Source organism: Oncorhynchus masou, chromosome 5, assembly GCF_036934945.1.
Source record: "Oncorhynchus masou masou isolate Uvic2021 chromosome 5, UVic_Omas_1.1, whole genome shotgun sequence".
NCBI lineage: Eukaryota > Metazoa > Chordata > Actinopteri > Salmoniformes > Salmonidae > Oncorhynchus > Oncorhynchus masou.
Genome location: NC_088216.1, coordinates 75,526,901 through 75,543,922, shown reverse-complemented (window position 1 = coordinate 75,543,922; position 17,022 = coordinate 75,526,901). Strand labels below are relative to the sequence as shown.

Here is a 17,022-nt window from a genome sequence, read left to right as displayed (position 1 = left end):
AAACAAGACAATTAATTGACAACTGGTAAATGGAATAAAATATACCAAAACCAGCGTAGCCTAGGTTGTGCTCTCTGCAAACAACGTGTCCACTCCTACAACGGCATCAATTAGACTAATAATAATAAATTGAATGCATTAACAGAAATTACAGTAACCAAACCATCATTGCAGGTGAGAAATGGTAATTAACAGTAAATGTACAACTGGTGATACTAGTGTGCCACCCCTGCGGTCTCCACAATGGATTAGTCCACTCAGACAGGCATGAATCAGACATGTCGTGCCATATTTTTTTTGTTATATCTATTTTAAACTGCACGAATAAAAATCTTGGTCGACCAACAGCCTATCGACCAAACAATCAACTAGTGGACTAAATGGGGTCAGCCCTATGCTAAATACAACCAATAGATCCGTATCCTTATCTTCATACAATAACTATTTACACATTGTTACAAACACATAGCTGATAATATAACATTTGAAATGTCTATCCTTTTGAAACAATGGGTGTTTCTCAAAAATGCTTACTACTGTGCTCCGAGCATGCAAATTGGATTACAGTAGGGTCCGAGTACGAGTCCAAACCAAAGTACGCGACACAAAGTATGGAGGGCATTTCTCGAATGCGTACTCCATTTGTACATATTTTGATTCATGCAAGCCTCAGTGGAAAGTATGTAAAGAAATGAAGCACCCATGTAAGAAAAGAATTATGCAACATTTCTTGAAATCAGTGTATTTGAGCTGAAGCTAGAGAAAATTCACTGACTTTAGAATGAAATGTTGCCTATTCACTTCTCATATGTTGTTACCTGACTACAATATTTTATCTTGATATATTAAAAAATACATGTGTTAATTTTGTAATGTTTACCTGCCTGCGTACTGTGGATAGCAAGCCCATAAGTCAATAGGGCTAACTGGATAGCTACTAGTACTGTTAGCTAGCAAGATAGCCACAAAGAATTGTTAGTTCGCTATCCACATCTTGTTTTGTCTACTTCACTCATGCTGCCAAACATACCCTCGTAAAACTGACTATCCTACTGATCCTTGACTACCGCGATGTCCTTTACAAAATAGCCTCCAACACTCTACTCAGAAACTGGATGTAGTATCACAGTGCCATCTGTTTTGTCACCAAAGCCCCTTATACTACCCACCACTGTGACCTGTATGCTCTTGTTGGCTGGCCCTCACTACATATTCATCACCAAACCCACTGGCTCCAGGTCATCTATAAGTCTTTGCTAGGTAAAGCCCTGTCTTATCTCAGCTCACTGGTCACCATAGCAACACCCACCTATAGCACATGCTCCAGCAGGCATATTTCACTGGTCATCCCCAAAGCCAACACCTCTTTGGCCACCTCTCCTTCCAGTTCTCTGCTGCCAATGACTGGAACTAAGTGCAAAAAAAAAAAAAAAAAAAATTCTGAAACCTTATATCTCCCTCTAACTTTAAGCATCAGCTGTCAGAGCAGCTTACCGATCGATCACTGTAAATAAGCACACCCAACTACCTCACCCCCATACTGTTATTTATCCTCTTGCACCCCTGTATATCAGCACATCTATCACTCCAGTGTTAATACTACATCTTTTATTATTTCACCACTATGGCCTATTTATTGTCTTACCTCCCTACTCTTCTACATTTGCACACACTGTTCATTCTCAACTGGCCTACCTGGTTATAAGATGACAAAATAAATTACTCAAGTCATTATTGAAAACAGAAAAACTTGAACAGCAGTTTCAGGGATGCATGTGCATGAAGACAGCACTGTAGCTGATATTTAAAGAACGGGTGATTAAAACAAGCCAGACCTGATCTCTTTTTGTGGGATTACGTTTCTGAAATTGTGCAAATAAAATACTAGAACCTGAATCAACACAGCCTTGCCCTCAAGTGCTTTCGTGGTTCTTAGTAGCCAAACTTGCCAGTCACATTTGCCAATGCATTCGTTTTTTTATTAGACATTGGATTGTTTTAGACTAGCTTCCATCGTTATATGGGGGGATCCCACAATCAGACTACGAACCGCATTCTAACAACTAATGAGGTGTGAGGGACCAAGTTGACCAACCAGTCAAGCTAACGACAGAGCGTGTGACAGTTTGGACTAACCTGATAATTCCCAAATTAGCTAACGTTTACCACTGAACGTTACAGTAGCAAGGCTAAACAGCTGACCAACATTATAGCCAGCAACACACCATGTAAAAAGAGGGTCGGTTCTCTTTACAACATGGCTTGGTAGCTAGCTAACTGGCTAATTAACGATATGGAAGACGAATGTTTGCTGTCAAAGTTGCTCAGTTATCAATGGTGCAAGTAAGCTAACGTTAGCTAGATAGCTAGCTGTCAAATTCGAGAGTTCTAGCTAGCTAACGTAGCTAAAATGATGAACCATGCTGTCATGTTAGTTAATTGGCAACGAGCTACCTGGATCGTTACTAATGATGCCCCCATAGGCTCCGTCCCAGCAAAAAGATAACTGACAAGAGCCCCTGATTTCTGAACTCAATCCCAGAACTTCAGTGCAGCTCACTTCCCCATGAAAGTCGTCCATTTCACGGGCCTCAATTCAACTTCCATTCCCATGTTCTTACAGCTCACTTACCCTGGGTGTATATGGTCGTTGCCTTTGTCCAGGGAAGTGTTGAAGTAACTGCCCACTCCTCTTCCACCTGATCTTCAACAAGAAAGTCCCTCAGGTGCCTATTCTCTTGGCGTTTGTCCTAGATTAGACCCGTTGTGCCCTCACTAACGTGCCCGTGGCGTCCCTCTTCGGCTTCTCCGCCTTTTCCCTTTCTCTCGTCAACCAACATCCGGGACTCTGTCGTTTGCAACACAAAAATACCCGGAACTACTTCCAACACAATTCAAGAACGATGCAGATTGCAAACTGCACTGGCTGTATTACTGCACTCTACGATGTACACAGCCACAAAAACTAGTCCCCTCCCTGCCGTCTCTCTCCCTCTGCCTCTGCTACAACTACTTAATAAAACGACAACAATAATAGTAATAAAACATTATCATTATAACAAAAAAACTAAAGAATACAATGAATGTGTTTTTAGCTATTAATAATCTTACTACAGGAGTTATGACAGTACTACTAAAGGTAATATTTAATTGCAAGAATTGATTAATTTGACGACTATCCTTGACTTCAGATTGTACTGTTGTTAGCAGCATCTAGTATTCTACACGGAGCACTGTTCATGTTATGAGACGTATTGACATTTTTGGTTCACTGTTCATGTTATGAGACGTAATGACATTTTTGGTTCATTCATACTTTGCTGGAATCAAACATGTCTGATCACTATTAGTGTTTCAGCTTCCTCATACAGTTTTCAGTTGGAAAACAGTTGGAAAACAGAGCCTCCAGTGGGTACTCATTGAAAATGCTTCACTTGAGCTGCAAACAGGTTACCAATCATATTTCCCATCACAAATATGTGATGGGAATAAGCAAATGATCTACAATTACATTGTCTGTTGAATGTAGCCATAGCCAAATACGGAGACATAGATACCACGCTGTCAATACAGTAGCTGGTCACTGTGTTATTGTGCAGTTTCCATTTGTATCACCTCAGGTTAATGTGTAGACTCTTTGTATGTAATCAGACTAAATCAAATAACATTTTATTTGTCACATGCGCCGAATACAACAGGTGGAGACTTTACGATGCTTACTTACGCGCCCTTTCCCAATAATGTAATGTTAAGTAAATGAAAAGGGAATAGTAACACAAAATAACAATAATGAGACTATACACACAAGGAGTACCGGTACCTTGTCAATGCGCAGTGGTAGGAGGTATTTGAGGTAATTTAGGTATTATGTACACTATCATTCAAAAGTTTGGCTTGGGGGTAGCTGTTTAGAAGCCTCTTGGACCTACACTACCGTTCAAAAGTTTAGGGTCACTTAGAAATGTCTTTGTTTATTAAAGAAAAACACATCTTTTGTTCTTTAAAATAACATCAAATTGATCAGAAATACAGTGTAGACATTGTTAATGTCGTAAATGACTATTGTAGCTGGAAACGGCAGATTTTTTATGGAATATCTACATAGGCAATTATGTTAGCACAGCTGAAACCTGTTGTTCTGATTAAAGAAGCAATAAAACTGTCCTTCTTTAGACTAGTTGAATATCTGGAGCATCAGCATTTGTGAATTCGAGTACAAGCTCAAAATGGCCAGAAACAAATAACTTTCTTCTGAAACTCATCAGTCTATTCTTGTTCTGAGAAATGAAGGCTATTCCATGAGAGACATTGCCACGAAACTGAATATATTGTACAAAGCTGTGTACTACTTCCTTCACAGAACAGTGCAAACTGGCTCTAACCAGAATAGAAAGAGGAGTGGGAGGCCCCGGTGCACAACTGAGCAAGAGGACAAGTACATTCGAGTGTCTAGTTTGAGAAACAGACACCTCACAAGTCCTCAACTGGCAGCTTCATGAAATAGTACCCGCAAAACACCAGTCTCAATGTCAACAGTGAAGAGGTGACTCCGGGATGCTGGCCTTCTAAGGCAGAGTTCCTCTGTCCAGTATCTGTGTTCTTTCGCCCATCTTAATATTTTATTTTTATTGGCCAGTCTGAGATATGGCTTTGTCTTTGCAACTCTGCCTAGAAGGCCAGCATCCCAGAGTCGCCTCTTCACTGTTGAAGTTGAGACGACTGTTTTGTGGGTACTATTCAATTAAACAATTTAAATTAGCCTTTTAAAATGATAAACATGGATTAGTTAACACTCCATTGGAACACAGGAGTGATAGTTGCTAATAATGGGCCTATGTAGATATTCCATAAAAAAATGTGCCATTTCCAGCTACAATAGTAATTTACAACATTAACAATATCTACACTGTATTTATGATCAATTTTATGTTATTTTAATGGGGGGGAAAAAGAAAAGAAAAAGACATTACTAAGTGACGCAAACTTTTGAACAGTAGTGTACATGTAGGTAGGGGCAAAAGTGAGTAGAAAATCAGGATAGATCATAAGCAGAGTATCGGCAGCGTTTGTGAAGAGTGTGTGGGTAGAGTCCAGTGAGTGTGCATAAAGCCGGTGCAAGAGAGTCAGTCCAAATAAAAAGGGGTCAATGCAAATAGTCTGGGTAGCCATTTGCTTAACTGTTCAGCAGTCTTATGGCTTGGGAGTAAAAGCTGTTCAAGTGCCTTTTGGTCCGAGACATGGCGCTCCGGTACCGCTCGCTGTGCGGTAGCAGAGACAAAGTTCTAGGACTTGTGTGGTTGGAGTCTTTGACCATTTTTATGGCCTTCCTCTGACACCGCCTGGTATAGAGGTCTTGGATGGCAGGGAGCTCGGCCCCATTGATGTACTGGGCTGTACACACTACCCTCTGTATCGCCTTACGATGCCAAGAAGTTGCCATACCAAACAGTGATGTAGTCCGTCAAGAAGCTCTCAATGGTGCAGCTGTTGAACCTTTTGAAGGCCCATGCCAATCACTTTCATATAGCACACACAATCACATTCTCTCAGGCCTTTGATTTAACTGTGCCCCTGTTCTCACCTGGGTTTGTGTGGGCTATATGAAAGAGGAGTACAGTCTCTGCCAAGAGATGTGGACTTGTAGGAAGTGCACTTGTCCTGTCGCTGGTTGAAGCCTAGCTCCAGCTGTTCCCCCTCAATCACTTCATTGCTGGCAGTGGTGGGGTGATTCTGCAGTCTCTCAGGCTTTTGTCTGATGTTTGCCTTACCGGTGTTGTCTTCTGCTGAGGCTTACTATGGCCTGTGCCAAAAGGTCTGGACCTTAATGGCACAGGGGGACGTTTGCTTGCCCTGTAGGTACAGTATCTAGACAAAGATAGCTCAATCACTGCATAGGTTATTATTATATCTGCCGAAATTGTTTAAGTGTGATAACTGACACAGAATGTATAGGCTAGCAACAACATTTATTTCTAAGGAAAAGTCTTCTGACAATTCAACTTCCACGACGATAGGTGGCGACATAGTTCTGAGTTGTTTAAATTGCAATGGAATAGATAATAGAAGACGTCACGCCAGACAACATCAGGAAGTCGACCACTACTTCTCAATCATCAGTGACGTTCTCTCGGTGTCTTTAAAAGTAAGTAATGTTTCTATTAATAAGATTCATTTAAATATTAAGCTAATTCACTGCAACACGAGCCGAATGATCTTAAGTGGTTCCCCATGCCAATGAACATCCTAGTAACAACGAATGTGAACCGCATTCCAGTGCACAATTTGCATGGCTAACGTTAGCAGCTGTAAAGTGTAGTTTGAAGTTGTACCTAGTAGACGAAAGTGAGTCTAACATAATTATCCCATATGCCAACCAGTCAAATAATCAACTGGTGACTACTATTCATCCCCTCAAGTTTAAGGGTCACAAGTATCCTATTCCTACCAGAACGTTTAAAAATAACTATGAAAACAATGTCTCCGCTCCTCCCACACCTTACTCCGACATTTGTCCCACAAATTACACACTATGCGTAGGTTTTACATACTTTTTCAATGTAATTTTTGTTTTATAGATTTATGTCTCCCTGGCTTGACCAGGCATTGCAGAAACCTGGACCCTCACTGTCGATGGGAAGCTGTCTGACGACTTTTCCCTTCCATGTAGAGGAAGTCAAAAGGTAGATGGCAGCTTTTGCTGAGCAGCACAGGGCCTCAGGATGGTGCTGATCACCTCAGGTCCACCTGGAGTCTAGCACCATCCGCTTCCTGGATAGGGTAGCCTAGTGGTTAGAGCGTTGGACTAGTAACCGCAAGGTTGCAAACCCCTGAGCTGACATGGTACAAATCTGTCGTTCTGCCCCTGAACAGGCAGTTAACCCACTTTTCCTAGGCCGTCATTGAAAATAAGAATTTGTTCTTAACTGACTTGCCTAGTTAAATAAAAGGTCAATTTAAAAAACTTCAGCCGTGGCCAACACGGAGCCTCTTCGGCAGAGTACTTACTAGAGTCCGGCTACGCTGTGATCTTCCTGCACAGACACCGCTCCTTCACTCTGGGATTAATCTGCTGGACAGCTGCACTTCCCAACATTGGCAAAGTCCTGATGCGTTACCGGGCGGTAAAAGAGGCACAGCTTTTTCTGCCTGTGGAGTTCAGCACCCTGTCTGAGTACCTGCACCACCTCAAAGCTGCAGCACAGGCACTCAGACCCATAGGTAGGTACTGACACTCAACTAGAAGTAGTAGCAGGGCTTATCGGGGTGTACAGTACATGTTCTGGTATATTAAACATGCCCTCCGTGTTCACTCTCTCAGGGTCCAAGGCCATGTTCTATTTGGCTGCAGCAGTGTCAGATTTTTACATTCAAGCATCAGAAATGCCAGAGCACAAAATCCAGTCCTCCAATGGACCACTTCAGGTGAGTAAAGAAAGCCATCAAATACAAAAGCACATGCTCATTATCATTGATCCACTGTAAGCCAAGCCTCTTCTGTCCTATAGATCAGTATGAAGATGGTCCCCAAGATGTTGTCGCCGCTGATGGACTGGGCTCCACAGGCATTTGGGATTTCCTTCAAGCTGGAGATGGACCCGTCCATCCTGCTGGACAGAGCTCGGCGGGCACTGGACAACAGGCTGTGGTGGCCAGCGTACTGGACACCAGACGAGGTTATGTAGTGGTGGTGACCCCTTACACTCAGGCCGAGCTAGTACTTAAGGATGAGGAAGCAAGCAGAGATGTGGAGATCGAGGACAGTATTGTCAGTAACCTGACCAGAGCTCACGGCCAAATCATAACCCAACAAGACTGAGACCCCAGAGGTGTTTTCATTAGTTGCAATGGAAACTTCACTCCAAACAGAAAACGTTATGCAACAAAAACAAGTTACAACTGGACAAATTCATGGACGTACCTCCCCGTTTGATATGTTTGCTTCCTAGAGTAAGATCGCTTCTCACAGAATCTGACTAATGAATACACTCCAGTAAACTGTGCTGCTTACTGGGAGGGCTGGCTTTGGTGGTCCGATGAAACACACTAAAGTGTCGTACAAGTCCCTGGGGCAGGGCACTAGCTCTACTGTCTTCTGAAATCTTAATTCATGCTTGTCTAGTTTGGATCTTTATTTTATCTTGCAGGGCTTCCACCGTCCGAGATCAGACATCCATGTGCATATGTAGGTTTCAGTACACACTGCCTTTAAAATCAAACATTTACATCATCACAGCAAAACAATCCTTGATCACCTTAACTTTAAGTATCATACCATCTTATGTCACAAGGCAGATTACAAAAATATTGGTTGTGGAATGATAATGCCAACCAATGAATTGACTTCACCTCATAGCAGTTTGTCAGAGTAATATCACAGACAGAGTACATCAGTAAAGTAACAGACTCGGAACATTAAACCTTAACCGTATGTTGGTATTTTATGTGCTGGACAAATCAACTCCACAGAGGGAACTGGCAACAGTCTTCCTTGAAGGCATGACACCCCATACAGCTAGCTATCAGTGATTGTGTAATTTACTTGCAAATGTGTGGAAACGGTTTGGTTGGTTATTTGAGTTTGATACTAAGTCCAGCACGAATAGCAGACAGCTCTCCACTGTATCTTGTCTTCATGAACCTGGAATACATTCAAGATTTTAATGTAGGTTTTTTTCAAAAATACACTTGGAATTCAATTTGATCCATAATTGACACTAGTTAAATTATACAAGTTGTCAATTTTGCTATCAAATACTGTATATCATATCAGCATACACACTACAAAGCAGGATCAATGAGTTAGCCAGATAACTTGCCTCAATATTCTGAACTAATAAATAACTAAGCTTGCAATGGGCTATGGTCTAATTAACTCAACCTAAGTTTATTTTTCTAAATGATTCAGAAAATCAACAGTTATTTCTGGTTGTTAATCAAAGTAAGCTGGCTAACTCATTGGTTCTGCTTTGTAGTATACCCCTCAGAGGTCCTGAAAGATGTGCCTGCAGGAGGTGGAAGTAATGCCTGCAAAACACTTATCATACATTGGATTTGTATACATTTTATACACTGCAACTTCAAGTTTCAAATGTAGTCTACAAACTTGTCCCTTTATGCGGATCTTGGCTCGTCTGAAATTCTCTCTGTTTGACTCTGGGATTGCGGTCAGTCTTCCTCTTCGGTGTAAACCCTTTGTTCTTGGCCAATAGCGGAAAGGATCGAGCAGCATGTACAAATTAGACAAAAGGTTTAAACCGGGAAGGGAATACTCTAACATATAAAGTACTAGAATAATCTGATGAAGGTCATGATTTGAAGTACTGGGTGAAAATGTTCTCTTAATATTGTGCTTTGTACAATGAGTATGGAAACAAGAGACATGGTAACAAGTAAATATTGTACATGAAGGCTAAGCTGTACAATCAATAATTACTGCTGTATACTTGTGTGTATCTAATTTCTACATGTTGAAAGGATAATACTCAAGAGGGTGAGACACTGTACCTGGTGGGTAATGCGTCTCTTGGTATCTGGATCCAACTCCTCTTCATCTGCAACGAAGAAATCGACCTCCCATCAAGCCCTGCCCATCTCATTCCTACTCTGAAGCCCTGCCCATCTCATTCCTACTCTGAAGCCCTGCCCATCTCATTCCTACTCTGAAGCCCTGCCCATCTCATTCCTACTCTGAAGCCCTGCCCATCTCATTCCTACTCTGAAGCCCTGCCCATCTCATTCCTACTCTGAAGCCCTGCCCATCTCATTCCTACTCTGAAGCCCTGCCCATCTCATTCCTACTCTGAAGCCCTGCCCATCTCATTCCTACTCTGAACTTGAGTAAATGTACCTGGTAACACTCACCCTTCACCTCAGCCTGTAGGTCCTATTCAGTTTCAGCCTCTCCATTCCTCTGTAGAAGTGCAGGGCAGCCTCTTCATCCAAGTCAGAGTATGGTGGTTCAGCCACAACCTCTTCAGACATCTGACAACATAGGGACCAATCCAGCTTAGATGTACTCAGCAAACTTACATTGCCACGAGCAGCACTTCAGATATTGCGACGAGTGTGATATCACTCTCACACAGTATCTGCGCATGGGTCTGCATGGTAGTAATAGGACCAAAACAACTGAGAAGTTTAGCCGCACGCTTCAATGCTTACTTTGTGCATCTTCATCATATTGCTGAGTATACCTTTAAAGGGATACTTTGGGATTTTGGCAATGAGACCATTTATCTACTTCCCCAGAGTCAAATTAAATAATAGATAGCATTTTTATGTCTCAGTGTACAGTATGAAGGAAGTTAGGTGGTTCCATGAGCCACTGCTAACAAGCATAAGCACAATGAAGTCCATGGGTATCTACTAGCACACTAACAGATACTCAGACTTCCAGTCATTGTGCTAACACAAGTTAGCAACTTCACTCAAACTGCACTCAGACACAAAAATGGTAAACATGAGTTCATCTGACTGAAGTAGATAAAGGGCCTCTGCCAAAATCCTGAAGTATGCCAACATCACCCAATGGATCAACATCATACTCATTTCTCACCTTGTTGTTGGTGCTCTGCTTGCTACTCCCTGGCTTCATAGCAGCCATCTCATACTGGCCTGCAGAAAGCAACTGGCGCAGCTGTGGGGCAAGCCAAGCATCTACCTCACCCATGTAATTTATCAGCTGCAGGGACAGTCAGAGGACCCAATTATTATAGGACACAATCTGACTCATACTAACTATATGACAAGCACTGTATAAGTTGACTACATTCCATGTATATACACTCAACTGCCAGTTTATTAGGTACACCACCCTGTTGACAAAAATGATTCGCTCCTACAGACCGTTGAAAGACTGCTGGCCGTGGATTGCTATACAAAGCAGGCAGACAGGCATTGAAGCATTCAGTTACTGTTCGAATGAACGTTAAAATAGGCAAAACGAGTGACAGAAGCAACTTTGAGCGTGGTATGATCGCCTGTATCTCAGAAACGGCCAGCCTTCGGGGGATTTTCACACACAAGTGTCTAGGGTTTACAGAGAATGGTGCAGCAAACACAAAAACATCCGGCCAGTGGCAGTCGTGTGTGCGAAAACACCTCGCTGATGAGAGGTCGAAGGAGAATGGCAAGAATCGTACAGGCTGGTGGCGGTAGTGTGGGAAATATTTTCCTGGCACACGTTAGGTCCCTTGATACCAATTGAACATGTTTCCATGCCCCTGAGAATTCAGGCTGTTCTGGAGGCACCGTTTGGTCCGAACCAGTACTCGATGGGTGTATCTAATAAACTGGCCACAGAGTATTTATATTTCAGTCTATGGCATTGCTTGTTCTGATATAATACAAATCTGGATTATGTGTATAGTTTTTTTTATTGCTAGGTATTCCTGTACTGTTGGAGCTAGAAACACTGCACCTGCAAATCTGTGTATGCGACCAGGAAACATTGATAAAGGCCTAAACACACAATCATAAGCAAACTGACAATGCATCTACTCACATTCCTGTAAATCAGTCTTTCAATCACTGGGTGGTTGTGTGCGGGAATATGCTTTGCTTTCAGGATGAGGTAGAAACTAATGTTTGTGCAGTAACTCAGGAGAGAAACAACAATAAGTGAGTCAATTCTCAATGGCATTGTTTATGCGATTTATGTTACAAATCAAATATATACTTAATTTAGATAACGCTGCTGTTTGGTCGTGTGGTAGTTGGCACCCTTTCCCGGTGGGATGCGTCCATCTTTGACCATTTCCAAAAGGCCCTGTAGCTCGTCGTTCAGCTCTGCCAAGTGCACAAAACACCATCGGCAAACAGTACAACATTTACCACTCAACACCATTCGTAACTAACACCAACATACTGTACCTCTTGTTACAGGTTCAACAACATTGTGGTTTACACTGTCCGTTTCTTTTTCTGCCGCACATACAGTAGTAGTGATGTTGTGTTTATCATACCTTGGACTTCAAGTCCTGAATGAGCTCCGATAGCTCTGGTGATTCCTTCCTCAGCAGCTAATTCTCTCCTTCTGGGACATCTGCTTCAGGTCCTTAACAATCCTCTCCCTGTCCACACCATTCTCTACAGCAAACTCTTAGACAGACCGACCGAGACAGAGACAGACAGACACTGAGGACAACAGTGAAATGCTGTTTCTTGCTTTGATAGAGCTAGAGGCTCAAATATGTACAATTGAAGTCGGAGGTTTACATACACTTAGGTTGGAGTCATTAAACCTCATTTTTCAACCATTCCACAAATTTCCTGTTAACAAACTATAGGTTAGGCAAGTCGGTTAAGACATCTACTTTGTGCATGATCCAAGTAATTTTTCCAACAATTGTTTACAGACAGATTATTTCACTGTATCCCAATTCCTGTGGGTCAGAAGTTCGCATACACTAAGTTGACTGTACCTTTAAACAGCTTGGAAAATTCCAGAAAATGTCATGGCTTTACAAGCTTCTGATAAATGATGTCAATTAGCCAGAGTCAATTGGACGTATACCTGTGGATGTATTTCAAGGCCTACCTTCAAACTCAGTGCCTATTTGCTTGACATCATGGGAACATCAAAAGAAATCAGCCAAGATCTCAGAAAAATAAGTCTAGTTCATCCTTGGGAGCAATTTTCCAACACCTGAAGGTACCACGTTCATCTGTACAAACAATAGTATGCAAGTATAAACACGGGACCACGCAGCCGTCATACCGCTCAGGAAGGAGACGTGTTCTGTCTCCTAGAGATGAACGTACTTTGGTGCGAAAAATTCGAATCAATCCCAATACAACGGCAAAGAACCATGTGAAGATGCTGGAGGAAACCGGTACAAAAGTAGTTATATCCACAGTAAAATGAGTCCTATAGCGACATAACCTGAAAGGCTGCTCAGCAAGGAAGAAGCCACTGCTCCAAAACCGCCATAAAAAAAGGGGACAAAGATCGTACTTTTTGGAGAAATGTCCTCTGGTCTGATGAGACAAAAATACAACTGTTTTGCCATAATGACCATCGTTATGTTTAGAGGAAAAAGGGGGAAGCTTGCAAGCCGAAGAACACCATCCCAACCTTGAGGCAAGGGGGTGGCAGCATCATGTTGTGTGGGTGCTTTGCTGCAGGAGGGACTGGTGCACTTCACAAAATAGACGACATCATGATGAAGAAAAAGTATGTGGATATATTGAAGCAGCATCTCAAGACATCAGTTAGAGTTAAAGCTTGGTCGCAAATGGGTCTTCCAAATGGACAATGACCCCAAGCATACCTCCAAAGTTGTGGCAAAATGGCTCAAGGACAACAAAGTCAAGGTAACTGGAGTGGCCATCACAAAGCCCTGACCTGACTCAGTTACACCAGCTCTGTCAGATGGAATGGGCCAAAATTCACCCAAATTATTGTGGGAAGCTTGTGGAAGGCAACCCGACATGTTTTACCCAAGTTAAACAATTTAAAGGCAATAATACCAAATACTAATTGAGTGTATGTAAACTTCTGACCCACTGGGAATGTGATGAAAGAAATAAAAGCTGAAATAAATCACTCTACAATTATTCTGACATTTCACTTTCTTAAAATAAAGTGGTGATCTTAACTGACCTAAAAACAGGGAATTTTTACTATGATTAAATGTCAGGAATTGTGAAAAACAGAGTTTAAATGTATTGGTTAAGGTGTATGTAAACATCAGACTTCAACTGTATACTTAATTGCTGATAATGTAGGAAGAAGGTTTAGATCATAGACAGCCAATTGTCTCTGAATATTATTAGCTTCTTCATCCTCTGCCTCCACTTCTTGCTGAGATTAGTTTAGTGGTTTTCTAGGAAACAGCCTTCGTCTATGACCTCTATACCAGACTATTCTCCAGACAGGTTCAAAATTCAACTCACTGGGAATCATAGTGGAATACAGGTAATGGTCTCAATAGTATGAATTGACTAAATGGAAAATACTCACTTCCCACATAATCAGAAAACATCTTCTTCCTGTTTCCCCATGCCATGTCATTGGAGAGAAGACGCCACATTTAAGATGTCAAGCAATGGACATAAGACCGGTGGAAATCTGTCATTTGGTCTGATTTTTGGTTCCAACCGCTGTGTCTTTGTGAGACGCAGAGTAGGTGAATGGATGATGTGGTTCCCACCTTGAAGCATGGAGAGGTGTGATGGTGTGGGGCTGCTTTGCTGGTGACAATGTTTGTGGTTTATTTAGATTTGAAGGCACACTTAACCAGCATGGCTACCACAGCATTCTGCAGCGATACGCCATCCCATCTGGTTTGCGCTTAGTGTGACTATCATTTGTTGTTCAACAGGACAATGACCCAACACACCTCCAGGCTGTGTAAGAAGGAGAGTGATGGAGTGCTGCATCAGATGACATGGCCTCCACAATCACCCGACCTCAATCCAGTTGAGATGGTTTGGGATGAGTCAGACCGCAGAGTGAAAGAAAAGCAGCCAACAAGTTCTCAGCATATGTGGGAACTCATTCAAGACTGTTGAAAAAGCATTCCAGGTGAAGCTGGTTGAGAGATTGACAAGAGTGTGCAAAGCTGTCATCGAGGCAAAGGGCAGCTACTAATAATCTAAAATATATTTTGATTTGTTTAATTTAATTAATTAATGTTTAACATGCCTTGTGTTATTTCATAAATGTTGATGTCATCACTATTATATCAATTATGATTGATGGACCACGTCAAATTGGCAAGCTAGCTAATAACAGATCACATCAATGGCTAGTTAACAATCAATCTTTCAGGGGATGAACTAGATGGCTATGTATTTGATTTACTTGCCATCTAGTGGTGATGACAGTCCAACTGACAACTTTACCATGACGAAGACTTGAGATTAAAGCTTAATCTCTGATGAAGCATGCTTAATGACAGGTGACAAATATATAGGCTACCTTCACGTACAATGGGGCAAAAAAAGTATTTAGTCAGCCACCCATTGTGCAAGTTCTCCCACTTAAAAAGATGAGAGGCCTGTAATTTTCATCATAGGTTCACTTCAACTATGACAGACAAATTGAGTGAAAAAAATCCAGAAAATCACATTGTAGGATTTTTAATGAATTTATTTGCAAATTATGGTGGAAAATAAGTATTTAGTCAATAAAACGACAGATTTGTACCTTGTCAGCTCGGGGATTCGAACTTGCAACCTTTCGATTACTAGTCCAACGCTCTAACCACAAGTGCAGAATCCAACAGCGCAACACGAATAGCATACAAATAGGAGCGCAAAAGACTTTTGCTTTTCTTCAGAAATGTTTGGTGATCGACTAGGAATGCCTTGAAGATCGACCAGTTGATTGCGACGGACCGGTTGGTCTAAAGCAACAATGACAACTATCGGTCAAGTAAAGGACACACTCCACTCCATATAATCATTGTTGACAATCAACATTGTGCAGATGTTGATGGCTATAATATGAAAGTAATCATAATTCTGTTCACACAGGCATCTCCATTACATCTACAGATAACATATTGTATCTTATCTAGGACAGACATGTCTTCGTACGCTTCAGGGTCATCTTTGTCATACTGTTCCTTCACATTTGGAGCGCGTTTGCTTCTGAGCGGAGCAAGAGCAAAAATCGTCACATTTGAGCCAGGTCAAACAATGCAATCATTCCATCCGCGTTTAACCACTCCGAATCAAATCACATTTTATTGTATTGGTCGCACACACATAGAGCAGACGTTATTACGGGTGTAGCGAAATGCTTATATCCACATTAATACAAATAAAATTGTATTGGTCATATACATGATTAGCAGATGTTAATGCGAGTGTAGCGAACAAAATAGATCAGTTGGCGAAGCACTTGCAAGGCACAACTGAGAATAAATTGATCTGAACTAGAGCTACAATCCTGCCATTTCCTGTGGCAATTCAAATGTAAAACGTTTAGCTACTATATCGACCTTGAACTAAAGTTAACTGTTCATACAATTAAATCTATCTAACGTACCTTAGTGCTCGAACCATGTTAAGTAGAACCTTTTAAATTGGTTTGAAATGTGCCGTTCCAAACGTGAATACACGCATAATATAGCAATTACACCTGGACCGGAAGTAAGGACCTGAAGTAAGGACAGGCATATTCTCGATACCATTTGATAGGAAACACTTTGAAGTTTGTGGAAATGTGAAATTAATGTAGGAGAATATAACACATTAGATCAGTTAAAATATAATACAAACCAAAAAAATGTGTTTTCCATTTAATGTTTTTGTTCCAACATCTTTGAAATGCAAAAAAAAAAGAGAAAGGCCATATATTGAGTTCGATTTTGTCCACAAGATGGCAGCAATGTGTCTGCACAGTTTCAGACTGACACGGGGAATAATTACGTCATAGGCAAGTCAGATAAGAACAAATTGTTATTTACAATGATGGCCTGTCCCGGCCAAACCCAGAGGACGCTGGGCCAATTGTGCGCTGCCCTATGGGAGTCTGCCAGGAGTTTGCCCAAATGTGCCGAATTGGTTCATTTATACATTTTCAAGTACATAACTATAGAGAACATACAAAAATGCTATAGTAATGCACATTTGTTTAAATAAGAGCTTGTCAAGAAATGTCTTCTGTCGTGGGAACCTGGATGCCGCAACTATGTTTTTCACCAACTCACTGACTGTAATGTACTTTTTTTATATGTACGACCCAATGACCGATACAGAGGACAATTTTGCACTTACAATAAAATATAAATAACAATATATTACATTTTAAAAAATTATTATGTTACCTAACACCAAATACAATTAGAAAATAATGAATCTCTATGTGTGTATTGTTTTTAAATACACGCCATTCTGGAATACTTTTCAAATCATCAAATGCATTGAACAAAAATACTCATGTTCTAAGTGCGTTTTGCATGATGAAAATACATTTCCACAATATTACTTTTTGTATGGGTGGGGGATTTATATACGTTATTAAAATATATAATCACATATTTTAAAATGTCTGTCACATTTATGGGTTTT

General features: G+C 41.2%; 2 protein-coding genes and 1 long non-coding RNA gene across 3 annotated transcripts in view; 1 reads left to right on the top strand and 2 right to left on the bottom strand.

Moving 5' to 3' along the window:
* LOC135540257 (forkhead box protein J3-like) overlaps nucleotides 1–2,833 on the bottom strand; it is a 144,564-nt gene extending 141,731 nt beyond the window's left edge. Inside the window, exon 1 of the mRNA XM_064966799.1 lies at nucleotides 2,633–2,833. The gene's annotated coding sequence lies outside the window, so the exon portion shown is untranslated. The remainder of the gene's footprint in view (nucleotides 1–2,632) is intronic.
* Nucleotides 2,834–6,059: 3,226 nt separating this feature from the next.
* LOC135540255 (phosphopantothenate--cysteine ligase-like) lies at nucleotides 6,060–9,408 on the top strand. Its single transcript, XM_064966798.1, is given in 5 exon segments — nucleotides 6,060–6,142; nucleotides 6,576–7,218; nucleotides 7,319–7,422; nucleotides 7,506–7,632; nucleotides 7,635–9,408. Coding segments are annotated over 4 exon segments (525 nt in total). The 5' UTR covers nucleotides 6,060–6,142; nucleotides 6,576–7,106; the 3' UTR covers nucleotides 7,817–9,408.
* Nucleotides 8,686–12,908, bottom strand: LOC135540256 (uncharacterized). The gene is made up of 5 exons (XR_010455727.1): nucleotides 11,964–12,908; nucleotides 11,504–11,787; nucleotides 10,556–10,681; nucleotides 9,862–9,981; nucleotides 8,686–9,551 (listed from the first exon to the last, which is right to left on the bottom strand). It is a non-coding gene; the product is annotated as an uncharacterized LOC135540256 (long non-coding RNA).
* Nucleotides 12,909–17,022: the final 4,114 nt, after the last annotated feature.